General features: G+C 35.8%; 1 protein-coding gene across 4 annotated transcripts in view; it reads right to left on the reverse strand.

The window, feature by feature from the left end:
• CRY1 (cryptochrome circadian regulator 1) overlaps positions 1 to 27,503 on the reverse strand; it is a 98,405-nt gene that overhangs the window by 41,964 nt on the left and 28,938 nt on the right. For all 4 annotated transcript variants that reach the window (XM_081822355.1, XM_081822354.1, XM_081822356.1 and 1 more), the window contains exon 2: positions 4,013 to 4,121. In XM_081822355.1, the coding sequence (XP_081678481.1) occupies positions 4,013 to 4,121 (109 nt within the window). The remainder of the gene's footprint in view (positions 1 to 4,012; positions 4,122 to 27,503) is intronic.

Raw genomic sequence — 27,503 nt, forward strand, 5'->3', positions numbered from 1 at the left:
TTTAATACTCCACACTTTATTTTAGCACCACCTGACATGCATATTTACTTGTTTATTATCTGCCTCCTTCCCACTATCATATAAGCTCTGCCAAGGTAGGAATATCTTCTTTTTGGTTCCCTAATATATCTGCACCACCTTGAACTCTGCCTTGTACAGAGTAGACACTCAGTCAAGACCTGCTGAATGAATTCTCTTATTCAAATGAGCATGTACTATAAAATAATAAGGCAAGAATCCAAAATAACTCAAAAAGCATAATACAAATTCTATGCATGTGAAATATTAGTGGCTTTAGATGTTCTTTGATTTATTCTAAGATTTTGAACAGAACATTTTGTTACATTTCAGTGAGTCCATCTATACAGACTTTAGTCCCTGTTTCTTGAATATAATGAGAATGTTTTAATGTTTCAACTCTTCATTAAAAGTTTCTGCTGGGCCCAGAATGTATATGGTCTTGGTAGCTTACCGTTCTGGCACCAAATGTGGAAGCTGCAAGATTTAACTGCATAATAATAATAATTTAAGTAAGATTCATATGATTAATAGCATATCCAAGTTTTGCCTACATTAGTGTCTGCTAAGTTTACCATTTCTTCAGAACATAAAAAAAGAAGTTAAAAAAAAAGTCCTATATTAAGTTCAGAATTTAACTGGGAAAAATTCTAAGTAGAAAACACATCAGAAAACAACAGTTTATCAGACATATATGTAAATATGTGTATATAAAAAAAATAAAAATACTCTGACCTCATCCCTAAATCTACTCAATATAAACAGAATGAGTGAATGCTATAGAGAGGAGAAGATATATACTAGACATCAGTACTGGAACCACTCTCACCATCCCAATCAACTAAAGCACTGTTATCAGGTCTAAAACAGTTTTACCTTCCATGTGGGAAATAGGATTACTTACCTATTAAAAATTCTATTTTCTGTACTAGAATAATAAAACTAGAGACAATAATGTAAATGAGTCAGCTGGTTACCAACAAAAGAAACTTTTCCCTCAGAGAAACGGGTATGTGAGGGTGAAGGGGTAGGAAGGAGACCTGCTTTTTATTGTATATCCTTTTAGGCTCTTTTTTTCTTTTTTAAACACATGGATGTAGCACCTCTAAACAAAAAGTAAAAATAAAAACATCAACGCAATTTAAAAAAAGGAATTAATTCCCTCTCTGGCTCTAAACATAGTATATAATCTGAAAGGAAGTTTTCATAAGTGGCATTTTACATAGTACATAGCCCAAGGAAAAATCAGAATAAAATGGTAAGCACTCTATATGCCTTATGTGTTTCATGTATCTGTATTTTATGGCCCATGTGGAAATCACTGCTTCTCTGCCAAACTGACAAAGACCGGGATAGCATCTAAAGATGGTGGGTAGTTTAATCCAATAATGTTAATTTAGGTAGAAGAAAACTTAAAACTAAGAATATAAAAGATTTGCTACCTTAAAACAATTTTTTTAAAACAAGTAAGTTTTGTGACTTTATTTTATTTTATTTTTTGGTTTTAATTCCAATATATTCAACATACACTGTTATATTAGTTTCAGGGGTACAATGTAGTGATTCAACAATTCTATACATCACCCAGTGCTCATCACAAGGGCACTCCTTAATCCCCATCATGTATTTCACCCATCCCTTACCCCCACACCCCTCCTCTGGTAACCATCAGTTTGTTCTCTATAGTTAAGAGTCTGTTTCTTGATCTCTCTCTTTTTTTTTAAAGATTTTATTTATTTGAGAGAGAGAGAATGAGAAAGAGCGAGCACATGAGAGGGGGGAGGGTCAGAGGGAGAAGCAGGCTCCCTGCCGAGCAGGGAGCCCGATGCGGGACTCGATCCAGGGACTCCAGGATCATGACCTGAGCCGAAGGCAGTCGCTTAACCAACTGAGCCACCCAGGCGCCCTTATTTTGTTTCTTAAATTCCACATATGAATGACATCATATGGTATCTGTCTCTCTGATTTATTTTGCTTAGGATTATACTCTCTAGCTCCATCCATATTGTTGCAAATGGCAAGATTTCATTCTTTTTTATGACTGAATAATATTCCATTGTATATATACACCACAACTTCTTTATCCATTCATCTGTCAATGGACACTTAGACTCTTCCATACTTTGGCTATTGTAAAAAAATGCTGCTATACATGTAGGGGTTGCATGTATGCCTTTGAATTAGCTTTTATATTTTTTGAGTAAATACCCAGTAGTGCAATTACTGGATTATAGGGTAGTTCTAGTTTTAACTTTTTGAGGAATTTCCATATCGTTTTCCATAGTTGGCTGTACCAGTTTGCATTACCACCAACAGTGCAAGAGGGTTCCTTTTTCTCCATATTCTTAAACACTTGTTGTTTAAGCTTTGTTATTTTAAAGCAACAAAGTCCTCTTAGGATTCATTTTACTTATACCACATGGATTTAGAGATACATACACTTTTACACTCATGAGTTGTTGATAAACTATTATACCATTGTTTCTGATGTGCTTTTTACTCAGAATTCATCCAGGTACCTAGATTAAATTCTGATTCTAAGTAGCCATAGTAGTAAAACATGCTTTGATAAAGTAAATCTTCACTAGCCAAAACTGCTGCATTAGCCAAATCCTAAACATTAAAGGTTTCTTTCATACCAGTGAAAAAGATTAGGTAGTTTATTTGACTCCCAGCACTGGGGACATTTTCATTCAGGGAAAGGAACTGTTCTCTTCTGCATTAGAAATAGGAACATTACTATAAAAAAAAAATTGATGAATCAAACAGCTGCCAAAAAAAAAGAAAAAAAAGGCAGATATACATTAGAAATTCTAATGGTAGAAAAGAGGAAGGGATGGATAAACAAGAGATAACCAGGAATCACCTTCTGGTCTGAGTACTTCCATGACCTAGCTGTATGACCTTAGTCAACTCTTTTAACCTCTCCAGGACTAATTTTTTCATTTAGAAAAAAGAAAAAGAAGGGAGACATAAAACCAGGAGATTTAAGATTCTCCTTAAGTTAAAAAAAAACCCCACAAAACTACAGTTTTGTATTATTAGTAGCATGTTGTTCATTATAGCCCTTGGACCTAAAAAGTTCTCTTATGAGAATTATGCCAAAAATGTACTAGCACATGTGAGCAAAGATATTTGTATCTGGACAAGGATGTTCACTGACAGCATTATTTGTATTAGCAAAAGCCTGTGGAAAGTGACCAAATGTTCAGTAGACAGCTTGTTAAAGAAATCATAGCATACCTACACAATGGAATACTACAAAGCCATTTAAAAGACTGAGGGAGCAGTAGGAAACAACCTCTAAAATACATGGCCATATGAATAAAGCATGGCACAGATGGTATAAAATATAGTGCGTCTTTTTTTTTTCTTCAAGATTTTATTTATTTATTTGACAGAGAGAAACACAGCGAGAAAGGGAACACAAGCAGGGGGAGTGGGAGAGGGAGAAGCAGGCTTCCCGTGGAGCAGGGAGCCCGATGCGGGGCTCAATCCCAGGACTCTGGGATCATGACCTGATGATCCGAAGGCAGATGCTTAACCGACTGAGCCACCCAGGCGCCCCTATAGTGCGTTCTTATCTTGGTTGTTAAGAAGGGGATGTTAACATACACAAAAATGCAAATTTATATACACAGATGGACCTACAGGTATTTTATATATGTATATATAGACACATGCACATATATATTCTTATTAATGCAAAAAATATTTCTAATGCATACACAAGAAACTGGTAGTAGCTGTTGCTTCTGGGAGGGGAACTAGCACTTTAAGGCAGAAGTAAGATTTAAGTTTTTACTGTAAACCACTTTTTCGCTGTCTGATTCTACCATGTGAAGTTTTTATTAAATAAATTAAAAAAAAACAAAATTTTTTTTAAAAATACTTATATTTCCCATACTTTAAATTACCTCAAATACCTTACTTATCAAATATGTGTCTTCTCTGAAAAAAGATTATTATTTTATGCAAAGATTTTTCAGATTACCTTAAAAAGCCTGGGAAACACATCTGCTGGTTGTCCACGAATCACAAACAAACGAGAATTTAATTTTCGCAGATTGGCATCAAGGTCTTCAAGACATTGAAGCAAAAATCTACAGAGAAAAATATTATTAAAATTCTTAAACATGTATACTTAGAAGATATAAAGTATTACAAAATCATGTTATTCTAAAAATTGACATGCCAACCCCATAATTTTATTACCTCTTATTATCTTATTATTTCTAACTGATCTGTAAATTACTGTTTCCAGAGATCATACTTACAATTTTCTTATTACAACACAAGTTTCTCAGTATTTTAATGAAATTCCTAAATTAAATCACTAACTTCCATTAAATAATAGTGAGTGAATGTTAGCATGGTTTAATTTGTAAACATAAAAATTATATAAATTAAATGAATTGATTTCACTGTTTCATTGATGAAATGAACTCAAGTTCAAACAGAAAAGCCACCTTGAAAAATCTAGAACATTTTTCTACTGAAAAAAATGGAAATATCCTATTTAATCACTCTGAGCAAGTGAATAATTTAAGAATTTGAGTATTAGGGGATACTGTAATCATCTATGAGAGAGAAAACATGTCTATATTCAAGTTTCTTATCTAATTAAAGAAACTGATTAAATAGACATGAAATTATGTGGCATAACTCTGAACGCCAGATTAATTAAAAAAGAAAAATTCCATGCAACAGGTGGGCTTTTCTCAATGAAGTAAGTACCAACAAGGCTTACACATGATAGTATGTTGAGAAATTCTGGGGTAGTACTAGAAGACTGCTCACTGTGCATCTTTTATTGTAAAGAAATGGAGCAGTCTCCAAGAGGAAATCTGAAAGAGAGGTCATCCCTGGAAAATTCAACCTCACTATTTGCCTCATTTCATCTAGATTCTCTTCCCCTCAGCTGGACATATCTTATTTCCTCTTTGCTCCTTTCATGTATCTGAACTTAAGGTTAAATATGTGTCTGCCTTTTCCACAGGCCATGTGTTCTCTGAAAATAGTGATTGTGTTTACTTATGAGGAGAAGCTAATACGAATGAAAAGGCACATTTCAGAAATGCATTGTCCAATATGGTAGCCACTATGCACATATAGCCATTTAAATTTAATCACCAATTCAGTTTCTCAGTCACACTTGCCATATTTCAAGGCCTCTCAACAGCCACATGTGTGCCTATTAGTTACCATATTGGACAGCACAGGTGAAGAACATTTCTATCACTGCAGAAAGTTCTACCAGACACCATTATTCTAGGAGGCTGTTCAGTTCAGATCATTTGCCTATTCTGATACTATCATTTCATCAAGAAAGTTTTGTTAATTTTTTACAGTTGTAGTTATTACTGACATCAGTATACCTAGTCAAGTTTAATACTCTTTTCTATTTAGGAGCCATCATCTCTATGGGTGTGGGAACTCATGAGGACTCATGACTATATATATCACCTTTATTTTTTTTTTTTTGAAGATTCTATTTATTTATTTGCCAGAGAGAGAGAGAGAGAGAGAAAGCACAAGCAGGGGGAGTGGCAGGCAGAGAGAGAAGCAGGCGCTGAGCAAGGAGCCAACACGGGACTTGATCCAAGGACCCTGGGATCACAACTTGAGCCGAAGGCAGATACTTAACCGACTGAACCACCCAGGTATCCCCCACCATATCACCTTTAGGAAGTTGCAAAATTGTCTTTAAACAAATAGGAAACAAATCTTTCTATCTTCACATTTATATTTCACCTCACCCCTGTTCTGTTTGGGTTTGGAGCCATCGCCCTAACACTGACCCCTACCCTCAACTTACCACTACAAATGTGCAAATACTCTGGGGGAGAAGATTGTTGTTATTTTTTATACCAATACAAAAGTACCTGAATTTTATAAAATTATCCGTAACTATGAATAATTTTTCATGTTTGGTGATAAATGTTTATTACAAAACATCTAGTTTTATGTATTTGCTTGGCAAAAGAGTTTTTAGACACTCTAGCAGTCAGATAAAAAATTAAGAGGTTGAATGAACTAGCAATTTTAAGTTTTCTTAAATTTAAACAGTACAAAACTAAAATGTCCTGGAAGGATAATCCAAGGCAGAGATAATTCTCAAATCTCTTTTGTGCCGTTAGTTTCAGAATGGAAATGTTTCCATATGGTACAAGCAGGTCAAGGATAGATGGGAAAAAATGGGAAAAGAAAAAAAACCTGATTAATGCATAAAATGAACAAGCCTGGATTAATTAATAATTGGCCTTTTATTTTTCCCTTTCTTGTTCACAGGCTAAGCATTCTTAATACTTTTCAATAAACACCCTATGAACCAAACACTGGAGAGAATGATATGAACTGAAGTAATGTCTTACAATGGAAAATGCAACCAAATAATTAGTTTTGTTTTGGTACTGCATAAAACAAAGGAATAGATATATTTAAATATGGTGTTTTTCTTCCATAGTATGATATTTTTCTTCCACAGATGTTATCATTTTTATCATTGTAATTTCACATAAAAATTAGAGAAGTACAGGGGACTCAAATATAGGTACTTTATTTTTTTTTAAAGATTTAAAAATTTTTTTTATTTATTTGACAGACAGAAAGATAGCGAGAGCAGGAACACAAGCAGAGGGACTGGGAGAGGGAGAAGTAGGCTTCTCGTGGAGCAGGGAGCCTGATGTGGGGCTCGATCCCAGGACCCTGGGATCATGACCTGAGCTGAAGGCAGACGCTTAAAGACTGAGCCACCCAGGTGCCCCCAAATATAGATACTTTAAAAAAGAACATTGTACCTTTCCACTGTGACTTCTGAAACCAAATGCATATATTTTTTTCATAAAATAAAATTTACTTTGCACATATTTACTTATGTTATATGTACATAAGAAAATTATTAGAAGAATACTTACCAAGCTGTTAATAATAGCTACCTTTGGGGAGTGGGACTGAAGATGAAACAGGCTTTTTTTTTTTTTTACCTCATAAAAAGTATAAAATTGATAATGAGCATACACTCTTTCAAAGTAAAACAAACTGAGAAATACTGTATCTACTATAAACAAGGTTTAATACAGAGTGAATATCTTTTCAAAGCAAGAGACATACCTCTATGGCATCAATTTTGTTGGTTTCATAGTATTCCATTACATGGATATCACATAATTTAACAACTCTAGCAACAAATTACTATCCTTCAATCAATCCTGAAAAGTTCTAATTTCCTTATCTTTATGGCAGGGATAGTAATAGGACCCATATCACAGCATGTTGTGAGAATTAAATTAACTAATATATGTGAAGCTCTCAGAATAGTGCCTGATCCATAATAAGCACAATTACCTGTTATCTATTATTTTTGGTCCTCTCCTTCCTAGCACTTCTGTTCTTGGTATAATAATTCTAGCCCTTATTATCTCTTGCTGGCATTATTTATTGCAATGTCTTAAAATACATTTTCCTACCAACATCTCTTCCCCACTCTAATCCATTTTATACAGTACACCAAATCTTTCTGACGCACACTTTCCTGTACAAAGGTCTTCAAAAACTCATTCCCTAAAACACATAATTTTGTTTAGCCACTAACTTAGGGTTCCAGATTCATTTCTTACTATTCCCCCTTCCTTCTCACCAAACCAAACTACTCTTTTCGCTCTCCTGGAATGTGCTCCATGATCTTCCCTCAGCCTAGAATACCTTTTCCAATTTCCATCTCTTCAAGTTCATATACAACCAATCTTCAGTCTTCCAACTGAAAGTAATTTCTCCATCATCTAAACTATTAAAGGACATATGGAACTCATCCTAGAGAAACGTTCACATTGTACTTTACATTACAGCTATCATATATACACAGCACCTTCTCCTTCTGATGGATTCCAAATTAGTATGTGTGTCTCATTCCTAACTATACAGTTTTCTTAACGTGTTTTGGTTTCTACATTTGGCAAACAAATATCATATGATCAATACAATCTGTTGAAAAGATTAGAAACAGGATTAAAAAAAAAAAACCCATAGAGTTGTCTTGTATGACTGTTGAAAAACTAGAAATACACACACACACACAAAAAAGAAAGAAAAACTAGAAACACTATAAAATCACCTAGTAGAATTACTAGCACTTGGTAGATATTCATTAGCATAAGTTGGTAGCATAAGTTATCATTATTCTCCTCTTGGAATAATTTATATTTCCAAAAAAAGGAACACATATTTCTATGTAAATACCTGGGAATGAGAACAGAAGACAATTAATTAGTTGGATGCCTACATCTACACGCATAATTGTCTTGGATTCATAATTTCTCCTGCATGTGACTTTGAACAAAGGTTCAATGAATATCTTTCCCAGTGACAAGGCAAATGCAAACATGAATAAGTATATAACAGGAGCAAGGGAAACAAAAGCAAAAATAAACTATTGGGACTACATCTTGGGACTTCTCTTCTTCACTCCACTCCACAGTGAAGGGAAACAATCAACAAAACTAAAAGACAACTTATTGAATGGAAGAAGATATTTGCAAATGACATATCCAATAAAGGGTTAGTATCCAAAATATATAAAGAACTGATACAACTCAACACCCAAAAACCAAATAATCCAATTAACAATGGGCAGAAGAAATGAACAAACGTCTCTTCAAAGAAGACATATAAATGGCCAACAGACACATGAAAAGATGCTCAACATCATGCATCATCAGGGAAATGCAAAACAAAACCACAATGACATACCCCTCACACCTGTCAGAATGGCTAAAATCAAAAACTTAAGAAACAAGTGTTGGTGAGGATGTGGAGAAAAAGGAACTTCTGTGCACTGGTGTGGGAACGCAAATTGGTGCAGTCATTTTGGAAGACAGTACGGAGGTTCCTCATAAAATTAAAAATAGAACAACCTTATAATCGAGTAATTGCACTACTGGGTTATTTACCCAAAAAATACACTAATTCAAAGGGATACATGCACCCTTGTTTACTGCAGCATTATTTACAATAACCAAACAATGGAAGCAGCCCAAGTGTTCATCAATAGATGGATAAAGAAGATATACAGATATGCATATATCATGGAATATTACTCAGCCATAAAAAAGAATGAAATCTTGCCATTTGCAACAACATGGATAGATATAGAAAGTATAATGCTAAGTGAAATAAGCCAGTCAGAGAAAAACAAATACCATATAATTTCACTCATATGTGGAATTTAAGAAATAATACAAATGAGCAAAGGGGCAAGGGGAGAAAAAAACAAACCAAAAAACAGACTCTTAACTACACAGAATGAACAAATGGCTTCCAGAGGGGAGGTCGGTGGGGGAATGGGTGAAATAGGGAAGGGGATGGAGAGTACACTTATCTTGATGACCACTGAGTAATATCTGGAATTGTTGAATCACTAAATTTATACCTGAAATGAATATAACACTGTAATATTAACACTGGATACAAAACTTTTCTATATATATCTCAAGATATAGTACAATTAAGATCCTGCATCAACTAATCTCTAAGTATATAATTCTTCCTTGATAATACCATAAAATGAAACCTCTAATATCCTAGGTTCAAAGTATCAACTCATTGACATACAAGATTTCTTTTCAGTGCTGAAGGGATAGTGTTACTTGAAAGGGTGCTATATAAAATCTAACCTTTCATCCTTTACCCTTAACTGGGAAGAGTGAGTTCTGTCAGAGTTCAGATTCAGTGTGTTCCAGAGAACACACCAATTTCAGCCTTTATATATTACGGTTACATGTGCCTCAGAACAGGCATCCGATATTCAATGGAATAATTCAATATAATACATTGAAAATACACAGGGTACACTTTTAACAGGAACATATGTTCAGATCTTCTCTTAATATGGCATATTACTATACCCATTTGGAGGCTCAGTTAATAATGCTATTAACTACATGCAACAAATTACTTTTAAAGGCCAAACAGTAGTAAAACTCACTACATCTCTTTGCATAATTGTATTACCTATATAGAACCACAGTTCTCTTGTTATTTAATTGCATTACTAATTTGCATCACTTCAAAATAGAAAGGGTGTTAAGAAAATATACTTCTTCAGTTTAAACATATTAAAGACTTAAAAAAAAATCTCCAGAGATCACTAATTTATTGCTAAAAAAAAAAGTTACACGCAGTGAGTTTCCTTATACCATTTCCAACAGATGATTTCAACATGAATCAAGAGAAACAGTTTCTTAAAGTAGGTCATTGCTATAGCAACCAGTGGGTGGTTTGGTATACTCCCCATCACAATGACCTACTTTCTAGCCTGTGCTAGAATAGCTTTATATAACCAGAATTTCTAGTTCTGTCTATAAAATAGTCTAAAAAAGGCAATGATGAGATACAACATAATCCCACGGTTGTTGAAAACAAGGCATACAAATTAACATGTATCATACCAGAATAAAGCCATCTGGTTCTGCACTTTAGTTTATAAAATATATCTTATCATATGCTCAAAGATGAAAAATACACTTAGAATATCTGAATCAAAACAATTCATTGCTAATCCTAAAGAACTAATTTAAGGAATATAAATTAAAATTAAAATCCCATGTAAAATACCTTCTGTCCTCTGCATGAAACAATAGTCAAATTTTTAAAAATTAAAGTTCTGGACATATTAATTATAATGAAAACAAGTAAAGAATCTTAGTCATTAACCAAAGTCTATGACATTTTATTAGAAAATTTTAAAATTATAAATAGCAATTTGCCTCTCTATAAATTGAATAAAGTTTGCATATACTTTTTTCTGGTTTGTAACAAATTTTTGGTGCTTTCATCTAACTTAATCATTATTCAAATTGTCAGAATAGTTTGTGATACACATTTCCCCTAAAGAGAATAGCTTAGGGGCGCATGGGTGGCTCATTTGGTTAAGCATCTGCCTTTGGATGGCTCAGGTCATGACCCCAGGGGTCCTGGAATGGAGCCCCATGTCAGGCTCCTCAGCAGGGAGCCTGCTTCTCCCTCTCCCTCTGTCTCTGCCCTTCTTTCCCACTCGTGTTCTCTTTCAAATAAATAAAATCTTAAAAGAGAGAGAGAGAATAGTTTAATGTTCTTTAAAGACTAAATGTATATTTTTAAAGTAAATTTTTTATTTTGCCAGGCTCTAATAATCGTAAAATAGTGAACTTATAACATGATACAATGTTGCTTTTTAAATAGATTTTATTTATTTGAGTGAGCGAGACCAAGTGAGAGAGAGAGAGAGAGAGAGAGAGCGCACAGGCCAGGGGAGAGGCAGAGGGAGAGAGAGAAGCAGGCTCCCCACAAGCAGGGAGCCCAAAGCGGGGCTGGATTCCAGGACCCTGGGATCATGACCTGAGCCGAAGGCAGCCGCTTAACCATCTGAGCCACCCAGGTGCCCCACAATTTTGCTTTTTATAACAAATATTTTGCAGTGCTCTCTTCTAAATTCTGAAATTTAAATAAAAATTTAAAAGAAATTTATAGATAAAATAACATATCTATATGTACAAATTTAAAGCATTAATATAATGCTTTACTGTAATATATGGCAGAAATTAAAGGAAGGTCATTTATATTTTAAAAAGAAGTAACACGTACTTCCAAATGTAAATATCTGAGTATGACAAAAGAAGACAATGAATTAGATGGCTGCCTACACCTACATCCAGAATCATTTTAAATTCAATAGCTACAAAAATGGACTGACATTTATATTAATGGTGACTCAAACACCATGAGTGGCACTGCCTTTGGTGACATGATTTTCTGTAATGTTGAGCAAGACTTAGTAAAATTCTGGACAAAACAAAGTACAATCTTTCCTTGATTTACAAAGGTGATAAATATATTCTGGGAAAACTCAATATATATCACTCGGTGTGTGTGTGCATGTGTGTGTATATATATATATACACACTCAGTATATATATTAAATATATATATCTTATTTCATAAGAAATACCTAGCATTTACATATAAAAATGGATTTAGGCTCTAGATTCAGAGAATTATAAGTTTTTCACTTACATGTAACATCTGGTAGAATATATGAAAGTTGTTGGCACTCAAGACAATAATTTATCCTGAGAGACTATCCTGAGCATCCAAGAAGTCTTTCATTCTTGGTCTTTCTTCACTAATTCCACTGGTGCCCTCCAATCATTGTGAAGAACAAAAATGCCCCCACAAATTCCTAAAACACCTCTAAGGAGTTTAAAGATTTATTTGTCAGAAAGAGAGAGAGAGCATGCAAGAGTGAGTGCGCACAAGCAGCAGGAGCAGTAGACAGAGGGAGAAGGAGGCTCCCTGCTCCAATGCGGGACACAATCCCAGAACCCTGGGATCATGACCTGAGCCGAAGGCAGACGCTTAACTGACTGAGCCACCCAGGCATCCCAGGAGTGATATTATTCATTATTCACATAATTTCACTGATTTGAGAGATACAAGATAAGTGATAGGTATGTCCAATACTCGAGCTGAAAATCTAGAAAAGAAACTTAAAAATATACATGATGTATATGCATGAATATAACAGAACCTGCCAGGTAGAATGTAATATATATTATAAGAGATATGTATGGATAACATGAATATTGCTTTTAAAAATCAAGAGGGATAAATCACTTCTGGATTTCTCTTTTTGAGATGGGGAAAAATTTAGGCAAAAATTTCAAAGATGTGCTGATTGTAGAGAGAGGCCTTCCAATATTAATATAATTTTAATAGGCAGAGATAGGGAGGGAGAATTACTGACTGTTGGACTGTAACTTCCTTAAGGACTGGGACTAGATCTCTCTCCCTGTCATTCCACCCCCTCCCCCGCTTGTGCGCACTCTCTCTCTCTCTGACAAATAAATAAATAAATCTAAAAAAAAAAAAAAAGAGGGGCACCTGGGTGGCTCAGTCATTAAGCGTCTGCCTTCGGCTCAGGTCACGATCCCAGGGTCCTGGGATCGAGCCCCGCATCAGGCTCCTTCCTCAGCGGGGAGCCTGCTTCTCCCTCTCCCACTCTCCCTGCTTGTGTTCCTGCTCTCGCTATCTCTCTCTGTCAAATAAATAAATAAAATCTTTAAATAAATAAATAAAATAAAATAAAATAAAAGATGGACTAGATCTCATTCACCACTTTCCACTGCCTAGACAATGCTAACATATAGAAGTTAAAAAAATATTTATCTAATAATTATCTAATCACGAAATAAATTCATGAAGGCAAGAGAAAGGGAGTTTTTTTCAAGTTTTTATTTAAATTCTACTTAGTTAACATACAATGTAATATTAGTTTCAGGTGTACAATATAGTGACTCAACACTTCCATACAACACCCAGTGCTTATTACAACAAGTGCACTCCTTAATCCATATCACCTATTTAACCCATCCCCTGATCCACCTCCCCTCTGGTAACCATCAGTTTATTCTCTACAGTTAAGAATCTATTTCTTAAAAAAAAAAAAAAATCTGTTTCTTGGTTTGCCTCTCTTTTTCCCTCTTTGCTTATTTGCTTTGTTTCTTCAATTGCACATATAAGTGAAATCATATGGTATTTGTCTTTCTCTGACTTATTTCACTTAACATAATACTCTCTAGCTCCAACCCTGTTGTTGCAAATGGCAAGATTTCGTTCTTTTTATGGTTGAATAATATTTCATTGTGTGTATATGTATGTATGCACATGTGTGTATACCACTTCTTTATCCATTCATCAGTCAGTGGGCACTTGGGCTGTTTCCAAATTTGGCTATTGTAAATAATGCTGCTATAAACATCCGGGTGCATGTATCCCTTCAAATTAGTATTTTTGTATTCTTTGGATTATTAAATACCTAGTAGTGCAATTGCTGAATCATAGGCAGTTCTATTTTTAACTTTTTGAGGTAGTACTATTTTTCACAGTGGCTGCACCAGTTTGCATTCCCCCTAAGAGTGCAAGAGGGTTCCCTTTTCTCCACATCCTCGTCAATACTTGTTGTTCCTTGTGCTTTTGATTTTAGCCATTCTGACAGGTGTGACGTGGTATCTCATTATAGTTTTGATTTGCAGTTCCCTGATGATGAGTAATATTGAGCACCTTTTCATGTGTCTGTTGACCATCTGGATGTCTTCTTTGGAAAAATTTCTGTTAATGTCTTCTACCCATTTTTAATTGGATTATTTGTTTTTTGGGTGTTGGGTTTTATAAGTTCTTTATATATTTTGGGTGCCAACCCTTTATCAGATATGTCATTTGCGATTATCTTCTCTCATTCCACAGGTTGATTTTTAGTTTTGTTGTTTCCTTTGCTTTGCAGAAGCTTTTTATTTTGATAAAGTCCCAATCGTTTATTTTTGCTTCTATTTCCTTTGCCTTAGGAGACATATCTAGAAAGAAGTTGCTATAGCCAATGTCAAAGAGGTTGTTACTGCATATGTTCTCCTCTGGGACTGTTATGGTTTCAGGTCTCACATTTAGGTCTTTAATCCATTTTGAATTTATTTTTGTGTATTATGTAAGAAAGTGTTCCAGTTTCATTTTTTTGCACGTTGCTGTCCAGTTTTCCCAACACCATTTGTTGAAGAGACTGTCTTTTTTCCATTGGATATTCTTTCCTGCTGTCAAAGAGTAATTGGCCATATGGCTGCATGTTCATTTCTGAGTTTTCTATCTGTTCCATTGGTCTATGTATCTATTTTTATGCCAGTACCACACTGTTTTGATTACTACAGCTTTGTAATATAACTTGAGGTCCAGAACTGTGATGCCTCTGGCTTTGTTTTCTTTTTCAAGGTTGCTCTGGCTATTCGGGGTCTTTTGTGGTTCCATACAAATTTTAGGATTGTTTGTTCTAGCTCTGTGAAAAATGCTGTTGGTATTTTGATAGGGGTTGCATTAAATGTGTATATTGCTTTGAGTAGTGTAGACATTTTAACAATATTTCTTCTTCCATTCCTTTGTGTCATCTTCAATTTCTTTCATCAGTGTTTTACAGTTTTCAGAGTACAGGTTTTTCACCACTTTGGTTAGCTTTATTCCTAGGTATCTTACTGATTTTGGTGCAACTGTAAATGGGATTGATTCCTTAATTAGTAGAAAGGGATTTTTAAGACTTGAGTCATTAGTCAATAGAAAGAACATTCTCTGAATGTTTGTACTAGGTACTTTACAAATATTTCCAACAACTTTACAAGCTATCTCATTTAAAAAATGATCAATCTAAAACTCATTAAGGACATTTTCTGAAGTAACTCAGCTAAAAATAAAGTAAAAATTTTAATTTGAATACGTCTGACCCCAAACCCATGCTCTTTGCACTATGTAATGCTATTCTCCTACAGGATATATAATAATCTAAAATGTTTTAGGGAAACTACTTTGACAGCTTTAAGGACATAAAAAAGATGGCCAGAAAACAGTTTCTGCCTTCAAGATGATGGACAAGCATGTGTGACATGGGACGCCTGGGTGGCTCAGTTGGTAAAGCGTCTGCCTTTGGCTCAGGTCATGATCCCAGGGTTCTGGGATTGAGTCCCACATGAGGCTGCCTGCTTCTCCCTCTGCCTGCCGCTCCCTCTGCCTGCCGCTCCCCCTGCTTGTGCGTGCACTATCAAATAAATAAATAAAATCTTTTTAAGAAATAAGGTTTATTTCTCACTCATGCTATACATTGATTGCAGATCAACCAAGGCATTTCTGCTCACATTTAATTGGTGAAAGCACGTCACATGGCCAAGCCAGACTTCAAGAAAGCTGAAAGTACAAAATAAACTTCCTGCAGGAAGAGACACCAAATAATGGTAAACAAAATAACATCTACCATAATATGTAAACCAAACACTGATATATACGTACCACGTGGTGAATTTCTTAATGGTGTATTATGGCAGCACAGAAGAAATCTAACTCTGGCAGGGGGTTGGCAGGGAAAAGGGGACATGAGAGGGCATGAGGAAGAAAATATTTGAGCAGAGTTTGGAATCAATAGGCTGTTGATCAAGAGGATAAAAAAGAAAAGGACAATCAAAGCAGAGAAAACAGTATCTTTAAATCAAGGAATTCTTAAGAATTGTGTGTATGTGTCTGTGGGAAGGAGAATGACTACAAGTATCATACTTCCTAATACTAAGATGTATATTCCCCCAATCCAGTGTTGACACTTCAAAATATGTTCATAATCAATGTCAAAGAAACCTACCAACTTCTATCGCTGACAGTATACTGGATTAAGATACCCTAACAGAAATACCTAACAACAAACTAACAGCTACTACAAAAGAAAACTTTAAACATAATTCACTGGACTGCCCCAAAAGTAAGGAATCATAAAAGTAAGTAGGTTACTAAGGTCAGCTTTAGCTGTGAGGATTTCTATAGAGCACTGGAAACCGTGAGTTTAATCCAAGTTGAGGAGGACAGGAGATAAAGCCCCAGGTCCATCCAAAATGAGGAAGCTAATAATAAACCCTCAATATAAAGCCTGGGCTTCAAAAAGCTCCACCCATAGTTCAAATATAAATAAGGCATAAATCTCAAGTCATAGCATAGAGCAACAAGGAAACTTGCCTGTCTTTACTCAGTCTGGATTGAAAGAAAATAAAATCTCCCATTCCTGAATGGAAAGGGATAAAATAGTAACTTTACAGTGGAGAAACCTAGCAAACACCATCTTAACCACATAATCAGAGTAAACATCACAACATGTTGATATCCTGTACATTCTGACATGATGTGATAAGAAGAACATTTTACCACTATGGATTTTTCACAAAACCTACATCCCAGTCTAATCATGAGAAAAACATCAAACCTAAATTGAAGGCCAGTCTACAAAATACATAACCAGTACTCAAAATCATAAAGGTCATAAAGAGCAAGGAAAACTTGAGAAACTGTCATAGAGGAGACTAAGGAGACATATGACTGAATGAAATGTGGTATCTTGGATGGGATCCTGGAACAGAAAAAAAAAATTAGTGGAAATATAAATAAAGTCTGGAGGCTAGTTAGTGCTTATAAGAAAGTGTGTAAGATGAAGCAGGAAAGAATATCCAGTGGAAAAAAGACAGTCTCTTCAACAAATGGTGTTGGGAAAATTGGACAGCCACATGCAGAAGAATAAAACTGGACCATTTCCTTAAACCATACACAAAAATAGACTCAAAATGGATGAAAGACCTAAATGCGAGATAGGGATCCATCAAAATCCTAGAGGAGAATAATGGCAGCAACCTCTTTGACCTCAGCTGCAGCAACTTCTTGCTAGACATCTCTCCAAAGGCAAGGGAACCAAAGGCAAAAATGAACTATTGGGACTTCATCAAGATAAAAAGCTTTTGCACAGCAAAGGAAACAGTGGCCAAAACCAAAAGACAGCTAACAGAATGGGAGAAGATATTTGCAAATGACGTATCAGATAAAGGGCTAGTATCCAAAATCTATAAAGAACTTATCAGGGGCGCCTGGGCAGCTCAGTTGGTTAAGCGTCTGCCTTTGGCTCAGGTCATGACATCGCGGTCCTGGATGGAGCCCCGCATTGGGTTCCCTGATCGGTGGGGAGTCTGCTTCTCCCTCTCCTCCCCGCTCATGTGTTCTCTCTCGCTATCTCTGTCTCTCTCAAATAAGTAAATAAAATCTTTAAAAAAAAGAAAACTTATCAAACAACACCCAAAGAACAAATAATCCAATCAAGAAATGGGCAGAAGATAGGAGCAGACATTTCTCCAAAGAAGACATCCAAATGGCCAACAGACACATGGAAAAATGCTCAACATCACTTGGCATCAGGGAAATACAAATCCAAACCACAATGAGATACCACCTTACACCAGTCAGAATGGCAAAAATTAACAAGTCAGAAAACGACAGATGTTGGTGAGGATGCGGAGAAACGGGAACCCTCCTACACTGCAGGTGGGAATGCAAACTGGTGCAGCCACTCTGGAAAACGGTATGGAGGGCCCTCAAAAAGGTGAAAATAGAGCTATCCTATGACCCAGCAATTGCACTACTGGGTATTTACCCCAAAGATACATATATAGTGATCCGAAGGGGCACCTGCAACCCAATGTTTATAGCAGCAATGTCCACAACAGCCAAATATAGGGCCCAGATGTCCATCGGCAGATGAATGGATAAAGAAGATGTGATATGTATATACAATGGAATACTACGCAGCCATCAAAAATAAAAAAATGAAATCTTGCCATTTGCAATGACGTAGATGGAACTAGAGGGTATTACGCTAAGCAAAATAAGCCAATCAGAGAGAGATAATTATAGTATGATCTCACTGATATGTGGAATTTCAGAAACAAAACAGAGGATCATAGGGGAAGAGAAGAAAAAATAAAACAAGATGAAACCAGAGAGGAAGACAAACCATAAAAGACTCTTAATCACAGGAAACAAACTGAGGGTTGCTGGAGGGAAGAGAGGTGGAAGGATCAGGAAATAGGTGACGGACATTAAGAAGGGCATGTGATGTAATGAGCACTGGGTATTATAAAAGACTGATGAATCACAAGCCTGTCCCTATGAAACCAGCAATACATTATATGTTAATTGAATTTAAATAAAAAATGTTAAAATGGCAAAAAAAAGTGTGTAAGATGTTAATATTAGGGGAGACTGGGTACAGAGTACACAGGAACTCTCTGTACTATCTTTGTATGTTTTCTACAAATCTGAAGTTATTTTCAAAAATTTATTTAAAAAAAAATCTTTTGCCCCCTGCCCCCTAAAAGCATAATCTCAATACCAATTCATGGAATTTAAGTGGTCCTAAACACCTCAAGCATATCACTGCATTTAAAGTGGTCCCAGGTTGGTTATGATCTGGGATAACTGTTAAAAGAAATTACAAATCCTCTCTGGATTCAAACGCATGCCTCAATTTCCACACACACACACAAAAAAATCCACCAAAAATTAATCAATCACAAAATATCCAAGGAAACAAGAATTTAATCTGAGTTGAAGAATGAGAGGTCTTAAGATGACCAAGAATTTTCTGGAACTGCTAAAAGTACCAATTCAAGGAAGTCACAAATCCCAAGCAGGGTAAGAAAGAGAGGGACATAGGGTAGGAGATGAGGAGTAGAACAGAGGTGGTAGGGGAAATAAAGATAGAAATAAAGAACAGACAGAAATGGGGCAGAGATATAAAGAGGGAGAGTCAAAAGACGGAGACAATCTACATCTAGACACATCCAATTGAAACTACACAAAACCAAAAACAAAGATACAGTATATAAAGCAGCCAAAATACAGTTATACCCAATAAGCAAAGAATATATATTCAAGTGTACATGGAACATTTATGAAAACTGACCCTATACTAGATCATAACACTGTACTTAACAAATTTAAAAGAATTGGTATTCTTATATCTTGAAATTTAAAAAACACTTTTCTAAACAAATTAATGGGCCAAAGAACATCATAACAGATTTTGGAAAATACCCACAACTGAACGATAGTGAAGAAAATATATCTCAAATGTGAAGAATGCAAAAAAAAAAAAAGTGGTGTTAGAAAAAAATGTATAGGCTTAAATGCTTTATTAGAAGACTTGAAATTGAGTTAGAAAAACAGTAAAATAAATCCTAAAAGAAAAAAAAGAGAAAGAAGGAGATGATAAAGAACAGTAATTAGTAGAAACAGAATACAAATACATAATAAAACAAAGCCAAAATTTATTATTTGAAAGATAATTAAAAGGAAAAAAGGGGAGGAGGCAAAATAAGCAATATTAATAAAAAGGAGATGTAATCTCATAAATTTTTTTTTAAAAGATTTATTTATTTATTTATTTGAGACAGAGAGCTGGGGGGCAGGTGGGCAGAAGGAGAGAGTCTTAAGCAGACTCCACACTGAGTGCGAAGCCTGATACGGGGCTCAATCTCACGACCCTGAGATCACAACCTAAGCCAAAACCAAGAGTCGGTTGTTCAACTGACTGTACCACCCAGGCGCCCCTCAGATAAAAATTTTTATTAAGAGTAAAAAATACTGCCAGGATTAAACAGAAAATAAGGTAATATGAACAATTTTATGCCAATAATTTTGAAAACTTAGATGAAATGGATAAATTCCTCACTAAAACTGACTCAAAAGCAAAAACGGAACATGAATAGTCCTATAGCCATTAAAGAAACTGAATTTGTGGTTAAAAATCTTATAAGCAAGACACAAGAGCTTTACAGATAAATTCTACCAAATTTTCAAAGAATACATAACTCTAATTTTATAGAGATGCTAATCTCATACAGAGGATATACAAAAAAGGAACACTCCTCAACTCATTTTATGAGGTTAAATTTACCTTAACAGCAAAATTAGACAAAGACAGTACAAATGGAAAATTACAAACTAATCTCACAAGGATATTAAACACATCACATCAGCAAACCAAATCCAGCAAAATATAAAAAATATACATAAGTTGGACTTATCTTCAGAAAAGTGTTTAGTTTAATATTGAAGATTAGTTTATGCAATTCACCTCGTTCAAAGAATAAAAGAAAAAATCATATTACTAATTGAACAGATGCAGAAAGAGTAGCCACTAAATTTGATTTAGCCTCAATAAACTAGGACTAGAAAGTAACTTCCTTAACATGAAAGAGGACATCCAAAATAATACTTACAGAAAACATCATATTTAATGGTAAAATGTTGAAAACACTGCTTTTAAATTGGGGAGAAGACAAGGATGCCTGCTATCACTTCTATTCATCCTGTAGGTAGCAGACCTGACCAGTGAAGTAACAGAGCAAGAGATAAAAGGTATAAAGAAGGGAAAGGGGAAGAAACAAAAGCAGGATTATTTATAGATGATAGGAGTATCAATACTATCAGTATAAAAAAAGAAATACACAGAAAAATTATTTGAAATAATAGGGCTTAAAAGGGTTAAAATCACTTAATTCCTAGAATCAATTTACACTAATACAATCTATGTAACTTAGGCCTCTCTGACCTCAAATATCACAGAAAGCTATTTATAATTTAGAACTCTTATAATTCCTGTCTAATTTTAGAAACCACTGCATTGTGACTTTACCAGATTAGAACAAAATTAAGTATAAGATGTACCTGTGGGCTTTAAAGGATTTACATACAACTAAATAAAATCTGTCCAACATGAGGTCAAAAGCATGCTGTCCCAGATCTATGTATAATTCTTTTCTGTAGTCTAGTAGTACTATTTGAGATTTGTCACAGTTATATCTCAATACAGCTGGAAAAAATTAATATTTCAGTTTTCACTTAATAAAATTCCAATATTCATGTGTGAAAATTAAAAGACTAATAATGCTGAAAAAAAATTTTTTTCCCCTAAATATATGACCAAGCACGTGTCACACAGGTCTATCTACGGTTTGGCCAATGGTCAAGATCTTTCCCATATTGACATTACTCCAAAAAGTGATAGTTACCTAATGCAATCTATCCATCTACCTTTTCATAAAAAATTTACTGAGAGCCTACTAACATTGTCGTGGTCCCTGGGATAAAGGAGAAAACAAAATTAAGTGCTTGGTCTCATGAAGTTTTCATGATGATGATAACAGCTGCAAACATTTAGAAAGTGTATTATCAGATGCTGCTCTAAGCGCTTTACATGCACACACACAACCCTTTGATATAAGTACTTCCCTCATTTACAAATGAGGAAACTGAAGCATAAAGAAGTAATTCTCCCAAAAACACATGAATAGAAAAGTAGCAAAACTAGGATTTAAGGGCGCCTGAGTGGCTCAGTCGTTAAGCGTCTGCCTTCGGCTCAGGTCATGATCCCAGGGTCCTGGGATCGAGTCCCACATCGGGCTCCCTGCTCGGCAGGAAGCCTGCTTCTCCCTCTCCCACGCCCCCTGCTTGTGTTCCTGCTCTCGCTGTCTCTCTCTCTGTCAAATAAATAAATAAAATCTTTAAAAACAAAACAACAACAAAAAAACTAGGATTTAAAACCCATTCAGCCTGCCTGCCTTCAGATTCTAAGCTCTTGAATCACTACACCACACTTCAGTTGTGATAATTTCTACAGAGAAAAACTAAAATATGGTAGAGGAATATTGGAGGAGAGTATAATTTTATACACAATGGTCATAGCAGAATTTTTTTTATTTTCTACAGCCTTGATTCAACATCTTCCTTTGAAAATCCCTCAAACCTCTCTTCCCACAGTCTCTCCCAATCTTAGTTACTGATGATTCCATCCTTCAAGTTACTCTGACCTGACTGGTCAGAACAGGATATACTTATGTTGAGAAACAACTCCCAAATCAGTAGCTTGACAAAACAAAAAATTTTATGTTGCTCATGCTAAGTTCACTGCCACTCCAGGCAGTTATCCTCTAAGTGGTGACTTCACCATTCCAGTTCCTTTAATCTTGTGGCTCTATAATTTCAACACAAGGCCTCCTTCCCAGCAAGAAGAACCAGAGAAGGCTATAGAGGCTTTGCTCTGCCTCAGCCAAGCACATCCTTACACAATTCACTGGCCATAACTAGTTATGTGGCTTCACCAAACTACAAATGGAGATAAGAAGGGAAATGTCAAATATGCCCAGGTAAGAACTGGATATTGGTGAGCAGCATCATATCGTCCTTGATTCCATTTTCTTTTGTAGCCCACATGTAAAACTTCGGCAAATCTTATCAGTTGTACCTTCAAAATACATCCAGAATTTAACTACTTTGCACTACCTTTACCTTACCACTCTGGTTCAATCTTCCATCATTTCTGACTTAGATTATTACAATGACCTTCTATCTCACTGCTTCCATACTTGCCCCCACTGGCCGCCACCCCACTGTCTTCACCCAAACACCAAGTGGTCTTGAACAAAACCTCCAACTGCAATGACTTCCCATCCCATTAAAAAAGAAAAGTTCTTAAAATGACCTTCTAGGCCCCACAGGATGAACCTGGGCAACAGTTATCTCTCTGACTCCATCTCCTACTACTTTCCTTTTCCTTTACTTTGTTCTAGACACAGACCCTCTTTGAGATCCCTTGAAGATGACAGAAATGCTCCTATCTCAGTGCCTCTGCAAAGGCTATTCTTTCCATCTAGAATACACTTCCCTCATATATCTACATGGCTCAGTTCCTTAGTTTCTTCAGGTCTTTGAGCTCAAATATCACCTCTGAAGTGACACCCTCTGACCATCCTATTTAAAACTGACCTCCCCTCACTTCTGCCCCTAGCAACCCAGACCCCCTTTCCTTTCTATATTTTTCTTTTTAACACATGCCATCTCTTACATACTAATATATATTATTTTTATATTTATTCACATTCCCATCTAGATATAAGTTCTATAAGAGTGGGGTTTTTGCCTCTTTTGCTCACTGCATTCATTAAATATATTTTTATATGAAAGAATGAAGATATCATTTGTGCAGAGAGAAACACTTAAGAGAGTAAATGACCTATACAGATCTCTGAGAAAAGAGAATATCCATGGATCCATATCCAGATCCATGAGGTCTTGTGTTTGTTTGAGGAACAAAAAACATGACTGGAGACCACTCAGTGAGGGAAAAGAGTAAGAAAATGATAAATGATGTTAAGGATGCACTAGGTGTCAAATCACATAGAGACTTTGACTTTTACTCTGAATAAGATAGGAATCCTTTGAACAGTTCTGAGCATAGGTTGGGACATGACATGAGTTAACTTGACTTCTGGGTAGAAAATGGGTATCAGACAAAGGGCAGAAATAGGAGACCACTTAGGAGACTTACTATACTTCTGTAGAGAAGAGATGATGGCATAGATAAGAATGGTAATAATGGTGAAAATTATAAGAACAATTGAAATCTGGATAGAAATTTAATAGATAACATAGCAAAGGAAGTGGGATTACGAAGTCTAGAGTCCAAGTCTTCAGTCCAAGTATGGACTGAAGATATAATATTGGAAGTCATCAGCACACAGATCGTAGTCACAAGACTAGATAAAGGAAAAGAAAAACAGATGGAAGAAAGGACCTTCACTTGGAATGAAAAGATGAAATGACAGACAGGAGGACAGAAAGAAGGCTAGAGAGAAAAGGAAAAAGAAAAAGGATGGGATGAAGTCTAGATAGATAGAAGCAAGGGATAAATGTATATATTCCCAGAAGGAAGGATGGATAGAATGACTGATGAAAGGAAAGGAGGGAGGAAGAGCAGTTAAATGGGATAACAATGCTATGACACATGGGAGAAAGAAGGACACATGATAAACTCTCCCTCTTCACAGATGACATGATACTTTATGTGGAAAACCCAAAAGACTCCACTCCAAATTACTAGAACTCATACAGCAATTCAGCAATGTGGCAGGATACAAAATCAATGCACAGAAATTAGTTGCTTTTCTATACACTAACAGAGTAATTGTAGAAAGAGAAATTATGGAATCAATTCCATTCACAATAGCAACAAAAACCATAAGATGCCTAGGAATAAATCTAACTAAAGAAGTAAAGGACCTATACTCTAGAAACTAAAGAACACTTATGAAAGAAATTGAGGAAGGGGCGCCTGGGTGGCTCAGTTGGTTAAGTGACTGCCTTCGGCTCAGGTCATGATCCTGGAGTCCCGGGATCGAGTGCCGCATCGGGCTCCCTGCTTGGCAGGGAGTCTGCTTCTCCCTCTGACCCTCCTCCCTCTCATGCTCTCTGTCTCTCATTCTCTCTCTCTCAAATAAATAAATAAAATATTTAAAAAAAAAAAAAAAGAAAGAAATTGAGGAAGAGACAAAAAGATGGAAAAATATTCCATGCTCATGGATTGGAAGAATAAACATTGTTAAAATGTCTATCCTCCCCAGAGCAATTTACACTTTCAATGCCATCCGTATTAAAATACCACTGGCATTTTTCAAAGAGCTGGAATAAAAAAATCCTAAAATTTGTATGGAACCAGAAAAGACCCTGAATTGCCAAGGGAATGATGAAAAAGAAAAACAAAGCTGGGGGCATCATGTCGTCTGACTTCAAGCTATATTATAAAGCTGTGATAACCAAGACAGCATGGTATTGGCACAAAAAAAGACACATAGACCAATGGAACAGAACAGAGACCAGAAATGGACCCTCAACTCTGTGGTCAACTAATCTTTGACAAATCAGGAAAAAATATCCAATGGAGAAAAGACAGTCTCTTCAGTAAGAGTAACTGGGAAACTGGACAGCTGCATATAAAAGAATGAAACTGGACCACTTCCTTACACCATACACAAAGATAAACGCAAAATGGATGAAAGACCTCAATGTGAGACAGGAATCCTTCAAAATCCTAGAGGAGAGAGAACACAGGCAATAACCTCTTTAACACTGGCCACAGTAACTTCTTTCAAGACACGTCTTCATAGGCAAGTGAAACAAAACCAAAAATGAACGTCTGGGACTTCAACAAGATAAAAAAGCTTCTGCACAGCAAAGGAAACAGTCAGCAGAACTTAAGAGGCAGCCCATGGAATGTGAGAAGATATTTGCAAATGACATTACAGATAAAGGGCTGATATCCAAGATCTATAAAGAACTTCTCAAACTCAACACTCAAAAAACTAATAACCCAGTCAAAAAATAGGCAGAAGACATGAACAGACACTTCTCCAAAAAGACATACAAACGGCTAACAGACACATGAAAAAATGCTCAACATCACTAGCCATCAGGGAAATACAAATCAAAACCATAATGAGATACCACCTTACACCAGTTAGAATGGCAAAAATTAACAAAACAGGAAACAACAAATGTTGGCAAGGATGTGGAGAAAGGGGAACCCTTTTACGCTGTTGGTGGGAATGCAAGCAGGTACAGCCACTTTGGAAAACAGTATGGAGGCTCCTCAAGATGTTAAGAACAGAGCTACCCTACGACCCAGCAATTGTACTACTAGGTATTTACCCCAAAGATACAGATGTAGTGAAAAGAAGGGGCATGTGCATCCCAATGTTCATAGCAGCAATGTCCACAATAGCCAAACTACGGAAGGAGCTGAGATGCCCTTCAACAGGATGAATGGATAAAGAAGATGTGGTACATATACATGATGGAATATTATTCAACCATGAGAAACGATGAATACCCACCATTTGCATCGACCTGGATGGAACTGGAGGGGATTATATATTAAGTGAAGTAAGTAAAAAAGACAATTATCATATGGTTTCACTCATATGTGGAACATAAGCAATAGCACGGAGGACCACAGGGGAAGGGAGGGAAATCCAAAGGGGCAGAAATCAGAGAGGGAGATGAACAATGAGACTATGGACCCCGAGAGACAATCTGGGGGTCTCAGAGGGGAGGAGGGTGGGGGGAGGGGGTAACAGGGTGATGGGTATTGAGGAGGGCACGTGCTGTGATGAGCACTGGGTGTTATACTTAACTAATGAATCATTGAACACTACATCAAAAACTAATTATGTACTATACAGTAGCTAACTGAACATAATAATAAAAAAAAGCAAGAGTATATGGGACAAAAATGCAAAGAATGATGGGGTAGAGAAGCAAGAACGGACAGAAAGACAAGGAGTGGGGGACAGGATGGTAAGAGAGAAAAAGCGGGAAATAGGACAGAGGTAGGAAGGAACAATCCAACTGAAATTTGAGAATCCTAAGTTTTCAGTAACAAAAAAAGGGTCAGTTTGGTTTAATTACTAATAGTGAGTTATGAACCAGTCACGGACCTCAAACACATCCCAGACTTGATTTCACAGTTGAAAGTAAGAAATGTCTCTTTTTTGATGCATGCTATATAACCATACACAGAACTTGTTCTATGCTTAGAGAAATTTATGAAGTAAAACTAAATGAACCCAAAATATATCACCATTTCTTATTTGGTAAAGAGACTGATTTAGATTCACATTAACTTTTACTCTTTTTAGAGACATTTGAGAGTTAATTATTAGCAATCTAATAAAATGTAGAATCACATATTCTGAAGTGTAGTCTTTCATTTATACAACCAACATTTGGGCACCTACACAGGACACAAAAAATAAATCCAGATTTCTAGTTCTCAGAGCCTCCAAGTTTAATGAGAATAAGACATGCAGCAAATTTATTATAGTAATTAATACACTGTATTATTGAAGTCCCTATTATTTTGTTTTGTTTTTGAAGTCCCTATTGTTAAAGGACATATAAAGGAAGGCAATTAGGCTGAGAAATATCTGTAGTAAAGTTTTACAAAGAATATGACTGATCTGGATCTTTTAGGAACTATTAAGTACTTTGTAATAGCAGTTTATTTTTTTTTTTAAGATTTTATTTTTATTTTTTAATTTTATTTTATTATGTTATGTTAGTCATTAGTATTTGAGGTGGTGATCCCCTATTCATTGTTTTCGTATAACACCCAGTGCTCCATGCAGTACGTGCCCTCCTTAATACCCATCACCGGGCTAACCCATCCCCCCACCCCTCTCCCCTCTAAAACCCTCAGTTTGTTTCTCAGAGTCCATAGTCTC

Source organism: Leptonychotes weddellii, chromosome 5 (assembly GCF_054177405.1).
Source record: "Leptonychotes weddellii isolate Sample4059 chromosome 5, ASM5417740v2, whole genome shotgun sequence".
In the NCBI taxonomy this organism is placed as follows: Eukaryota; Metazoa; Chordata; class Mammalia; order Carnivora; family Phocidae; genus Leptonychotes; species Leptonychotes weddellii.